The sequence below is a fragment of the Engraulis encrasicolus genome, chromosome 15 (assembly GCF_034702125.1).
Source record: "Engraulis encrasicolus isolate BLACKSEA-1 chromosome 15, IST_EnEncr_1.0, whole genome shotgun sequence".
NCBI classification, from domain to species: domain Eukaryota; kingdom Metazoa; phylum Chordata; class Actinopteri; order Clupeiformes; family Engraulidae; genus Engraulis; species Engraulis encrasicolus.
The window spans coordinates 11,901,546-11,907,739 of NC_085871.1; the positions used below are offsets into that span (position 1 = coordinate 11,901,546).

Below are 6,194 nucleotides of genomic sequence, written 5' to 3' on the forward strand. Positions count from 1 at the left end.
CAAAGTCCATGTTTAGAGACAAGTGGACAAGGAGTGGTAAACTCAACTTCACTGGCCTCTCGGGAGCCTCTCTCTCTCTCTCTCCTTCACCCCTTTCTCTCTCACACACACTCTCTCTCTCTCTCTCTATCTCTCTTTTAGCCCCCTTGGGACAAACCACTCTTCCAAGACCAGTCAGCTCAGCACCCACCGCGGCCTGTAGGCTCCCTCTCTGGTCTTCATCCAAGCCAAAGTCTCCATGTCCAAATCAATCTAATTAGAGGAAAATAGAAAATAGACCACCAGAGATACTCTTGCCAGCAGCCTCCAACAACCTCCACCCACCCTAACCCACCCACCCACCACCACCACCAACCCCCAACCCAACCCCAGCCCCAGCCCGTCAACCACCCCACCCCCACCCCCACCCCCTTTAACCTACCCCGGAGAGTCCCGAGTGAGTGCTGGCTTGCATGTCAGCCCTATTTCTGACTTGCCTGGGGCGTTTCGTGCATGCAAGTTAAAGGGAATGCCAAGGCACCTTCTCAGCATGCAGCAAAAAAGGGGGCTCTCTCTCTCTCTGCATGTAAGTGCTCTCACGTCTCCTGCTGCCTCCCCACGAAAAAAGAACTTCAATCGGTCACAAAACGAAACCGCCGCAAGGGATTGAATTGGGGTGGGGTGGGGTGGTGTCAAAGCCGCCATCGAACGCTTTTCCAACACCACCAAATACCTAACCACCCCCTACCCATATCACCACCAACACCCTGCAGGTTTAGACAACCAGGAAATAAACAAACAAACAAAAAACTAAAAACAGGCATTCCTTTATCTGCGAAAATAAAAATGAATAAATATAAACAGCATCATGCATCCTCTTTATCTGGGACGTGTGGCTTCTTTTTTTAAGCTTTTCTATTTTTTTGAGGTAATAAAAAGTATCACTTCACTTCTTAAAAGCTGAGGGGGGAACATCAGTCGTCTCAATGTCAAGGGTAAAGTCTCCAACTCTGACAGTTATGACAAGCACCCGAGTGAAGTGAAGTCAACGAGGCTGGCAAAACCTCAAAGAACCAATCCATAATCAATAATAACAGTTACAAAATAAATGAGAGAGAGAAAAAAACAAAGCAGCAAAGGATGGCATATACATAATCTTTTTCTTCTTCTAATACAAAGTTAGCTATCCAAATATACATATATAAAGAGAGAATAAATACCAATAATTATAGTGTTTTCTGTGTGTTTTGCTTCCAGTCCATTCATGATTTCCATGTCTTTTTGTGTACGTGTGTAATGTGTGTAATAATATGCCAGTATGGTATGCAGCTATTACCTGGGAGAGAAAACATCCACATGTGCAAAATCAGTGAGTTATTGCAAAAAAAGCTTGTCGTTAATGTCCGTCTCGTCTCATATTCGGGGGAGGAAGTGGGTGACGGTCATGGCGGTGGTGGCTCGGTTGCCCCGTTTCACACGGCCATGCTTACTGAGGGCAATGTAGAAGCCCTTGTAAACAGACGACTCGTAGGCATTGTAGTTGTTTGGCAGCAAGATCTCGTTGAACTTGCACTCGTTTCGAAAGACAGGCTGAGAGGCAGGTGGAAAGGGAAGGGGAAGAGAGAGGGGATAGATAGATAGATAGATAGATAGATAGATAGATAGATAGATAGATAGATAGATAGATAGATAGAAATGAGGTGTACGATAACAGAGATAAGGTGAGAAATAGAGGGATAAATAGAGGGAAAGAGAAAGGGAGGGAGAGAGGGAGAGATTTGTTTAATTCACAAATCTGGCCAAAGACACAGTGTGCTCTACTGCTGTAAAGGAGGAAGGGAACAAGCATTGATGAAAAATGATAGCAGTGCTCAACCACACAGCAAAAAGGGAGAAAAGAGCACTTTCATCACTTTCTGCTGCCTCTTGGACTCTCCATGCAAGATCAACTCATGCTGTATCACTGGGCTGGCTTTTGGCACAACAGAGTACCCTTTTGGATAAAGCGCAAATAAACAAGCAGACATTTGCAACATTTGCATCAAGTGTTGATTTAACACCTTGTAGATTGTATAGGTCTCAGAGTGATCTGTAAGTGTTGAATTAGCACTGCACGTATAGCCACAAGGCCTTTTGCCACAGACCTACACTACAAACCATGGCAGCTCTTTGCAATGGTTAAAGCCTGCAAGTGGCACATAAAATTTAAGTGGCACTTTAATAGCCGATATCATCTAGGGCCATCATAAATACAATGTTGACCTTGCGGGGCCTATCATGGACCAATTGAACGCTGTCATGGAGGCGTTCTTTTTTTATGTAGGCTACTGTGCGTCCACGATCTGCTAATGACGTAGTTGACCTATAATTTGCTCAGTGGCCTGTTCTTTATGGCGTGAATTAGCACGTCATCTTCACATATCAATTGGCCATGTCAGTGTGACTGCTCAACAAGGCCCCATGTAGCCCAACAATGGGATCTGTCAGTGATGACAGTGGCGCTTGACGTTTGGTGCATCCATGGCCCCAATGCGCCTACACGCCCTGCTCAAAGAATCAGAAGAAGAGAACAGTGAAGGGACCTGCTCATTCTCTCGTTTGCTCGTCACTTCACTTGCGCACAAGCATAGTTCTCTCTCTCTCTCTCTCTCTCTCTCTCTCTCTCTCTCTCTCTCTCTCTCTCTCTCTCTCTCTCTCTCTAAATAGTGGACTTGACGTGTCACGCCGAGGAGAGAGCAACACTTTTAACAAGTGGGCGCATCTGAGCGCGCGATGATTCCGTTGCGATAAAACAGCAATAGAGTGGAAAAGCACGACTCAGCAAATCAGCCGAGTCCCTACACCACTCCACAGCACTGCTACTGCACACATCCCCCACATGCATTAGACAGGAGAAACCAGCAAGAACACTTGAGCAAGGCCTAAATAGTCAGTGTCACAGTGCCGTGATTTAGCATTTCCCTTCCTCCTCCAAAAAATGCATTTCTCCGGTGTGTCGTGCCATAACGTTTAGAAATGCAGCAATGAATTATTCAACTTTTTCATGCAGGAGTTCCACGATTACAGCAATGATTTTAGATATACCCTCCAAGAGATCACCCCATGTATTATTTATAAGTATGAATTATTTACAGTAGAACACTTCCATCATGCTTTCCATGCAACCTTACATTGCCATTGTATTTTAGGCTTATCATTGGCTACACATAACAGAGCATGTCCTCGTTATGTATGTATATATATACACACTATATATATATATAGACCCCAACCTGGGAAACTAAATTAGAATTGCCAGTAATTTCTTTTATTGCGACTGTGTTATCTCATGCATGAAACAGGAACAGCAACCTATTAGAATTGTGCAGCATATCTTCGCAGGGGGTGGAAGATGCCAAGAACATAAAAAAGGAGCAATACAGTTGCGCACACCTACCGTTCCGTATAACCTTCCTTTGCTATTCATTGCGAAAAACAGCTCACTTTTCACGCCATACAGGCTAACCACTCCTCGCTCCACGGTAGAGATCTCTATTAGACCTGATTAAACAAAATATCATGTTATGCAGAGGAAGTCCAAACCCTGGCACACCGTATGTATCATTTTGACTGCTACAGGAAACAAAGGCATGCTGTGTGTGCGGTGGTGGGTGTAACCTTGCAGGTGGCAAGTCTGGAGGCATAGTCTTGCTAAAGATTAATTGGCAGCCTCGACACATTGGTTGTATCGCTCAAATTAATATATGTAATTCACTGCACTTTCAGACGTGCAATTGGCCAGCCGTTTCTGCGGCGCAGAAGGAGCCGGTGTAAAAATAAGTTGGCGTCTATATCCGTCCATGCATTCATGTCATGTTTTAGCCTGGAAAGATATTTAGCACTAACGGATACAGGTTTTTTTAATAGATTTATCTTTGCTTTAGGAGACATTCAATTCTGCCGACACGACGGATTAAATATCATGCCCAACGTCAAGGATATGGGTGCCTTCTCAAGTCGCTTTTACTTGCGACCGGCGATATTATGTGACATCTATTGCATGGCATAGCTGGATGCAACTCACTGTACTGGTTTTCATTATGTACACCGTTTATACTGCCGTCTGGGAGGATCTGAAGGTGAAATCCGATGCCCACGTTGCAGTACAGCCTCCGTTCCCTCTTGATGCCCATCCAATAGTCAGTCTCCCAGTTCATGTCCGATTTCTCTCCCGAGATACCCAGAATGGAGCGGGAGAATAGAGTCTCCCATCGTTTCTCCAATAAAGTTGCATTAGTCCTGCTCGGAATCGGATACGACGAGACAATCCCAACTAGGAATCCTAGAAGAACAATCGCAGTCAACGTCCAGTGCGTGCTGGCCTCGTAGGACATACTGATGAGGAGCCTTTGCGCAATGGCCATCCGGTTTACCTTCGGGGCACGTGGTCAAAATTAATGGCCCTAAAAATACCACTCTTCTTGTTTTTCTTCCTTCGGCATGGTGGTGGAGGCTTATTTTAGGAAGGCAGATCAGGGCTTCGGGCATGAAACGGTAGCCCGCGATCAGAGGAGTAGAAAAAGGAGAGAGCGCGACAGAACTTGTGGTGGTGCGGGTGGTGGTGGTGATGACCATGTTTTGCAGCTCCGCGCCTCTCTCGCTGGGCAACGCTGGCCGTGGAGGATACCCTACCACTCACCAAAAAGCCTATCTCACCTTGCAAGGCACCGCATCCTTATAATGACATCACTCTGACTTCACCGCTGCCCCGTCAAACAAAGTATCCTAAGGGAGGGGAAAGAGAGAGAGATAGAGCTCTAGAGCGAGAGAGAAAGTTGCAAGCCAGCAAGTACTGCCTGTACTGCAAGCGCTGAAACTGCAGTCACAAGTCTGATGGGAGTATGGGTCGGACGCTGTCACTCTACATGCGAGATGGGGGTCGCAGAGTCCCATTGGATGGCGTTGAGAGATCATGGGATGCGACGGGCTACTTTGGCAGAGCCCAAAATGGGACGGTGGTCATATGTCTGACAAGCTGCTTCCTTATTTAGAGGGAAGGTGTAAAAACAGTCCTGTGGTCACCAGAGAGCAATGGCAATCTTGTCCGCCACTTCCTTCGCTGTTTGTTCAGGAAGTTTACCCGATAGGATTTCGAATGTCGCAAAAATGCGCCTTTCTGAATCCGCGCCACATACCTAGCATAACCGTTATTCGCACCGCGCTACCCTACCTCGGCGCTCCCTTTCCCTATCGCGCGTCACACCTGCTACCTACAAATGATGCCCAGAAAACGCGGTGTTTTGGCTGGCCCTGTGCAGAATGCATGCACCGCAGGGAATGCCTGTACGTCAGCGCATACCATGCCTAGTTACGTGGTTCCCCAGGTGCTCCGAGCGTTAAGGAAGTGAAACTGAACCGTAGTAACACTTTGGGAGGCGCTGTTGCGGACAGATGAATTACGGCTGAATAATGATTTAACATATTTAGAGCTCTGGCCAAAAGATAATGCCAAGAGCGCCACAGACTGACAAGAACTGCTGCTTAAGAAACCTTGTGCACAAGCACTGGAGAATATTAGCCCTTAACAATGCTTGTTGGTAAATAGAACCACTGTATATAATGTATTTATATCCTTCTATAAATACGGCTGCTTATAATAATTATAACACCTGTTATTCATATCGACACCGCGGTTAAGCCCCTTTGGAAGCAAGAACTTTACCCCATATGTTGTGATAATGTCTGACACAGATTTAAGCTGGGGATTTGTTTTAAATTTGTTTAATCTTGCCTTGACCACATTGTGCACATATGTAAACAAACACTATAGGCCAGCACAATATTTCCTAGCTGATAATAATAACTCCTATAGGCCTATATTATAGTAGGCCTATACCAGCATTTTAAACCTTCCAATTTCAGAACCAGTGACTTTTTGGGTGCAAAAGCAATGGAAACGGGATGATCTCAGCAACCATTTAAAAGTGGTCCAGAGACCAATAACTTGATTGCACCAAATGAAATCCCCATTGACAGAAGAGGGGTGAGGAGATCGATGCCAAGGGCTCACATGTGCTCAGACTTTAAAAAGTCCCCATTGCAGTGGTCATCACCCTGACACTGATGGAGGGAAGGACAACATATAGAACATTTCTGACTGTAGGCAAAACAAAACCGCAGTGCCAGAAGTGCAGTGCTTGTGGACCCGTCTGAACCATTTGCTGCACCATGTAAAA

At 45.8% G+C, this 6,194-nt stretch overlaps 1 protein-coding gene across 1 annotated transcript; it reads right to left on the bottom strand.

Moving 5' to 3' along the window:
- Window positions 1-657: 657 nt before the first annotated feature.
- fgf6b (fibroblast growth factor 6b) lies at window positions 658-4,834 on the bottom strand. Its single transcript, XM_063217898.1, has 3 exons — window positions 4,043-4,834; window positions 3,416-3,519; window positions 658-1,569 (listed from the first exon to the last, which is right to left on the bottom strand). Exons 1-3 carry the CDS (start codon window positions 4,380-4,382, stop codon window positions 1,393-1,395), a joined length of 621 nt encoding a protein of 206 aa, XP_063073968.1. The 5' UTR covers window positions 4,383-4,834; the 3' UTR covers window positions 658-1,392.
- Between the last annotated feature and the right edge of the window lie 1,360 nt (window positions 4,835-6,194).

Bases quoted from the DNA above. Each gene is read 5' to 3' on its own strand.
- fgf6b (XM_063217898.1), bottom strand. From the start codon at position 4,382: ATGGCCATTGCGCAAAGGCTCCTCATCAGTATGTCCTACGAGGCCAGC. The intron at 3,520-4,042 runs GTGAGTTGCATC...TTGTTTAATCAG, and splicing joins ACATAATGAAAACCAGTACA to GTCTAATAGAGATCTCTACC. The intron at 1,570-3,415 runs GTAGGTGTGCGC...CCTGCCTCTCAG, and splicing joins AAGGAAGGTTATACGGAACG to CCTGTCTTTCGAAACGAGTG.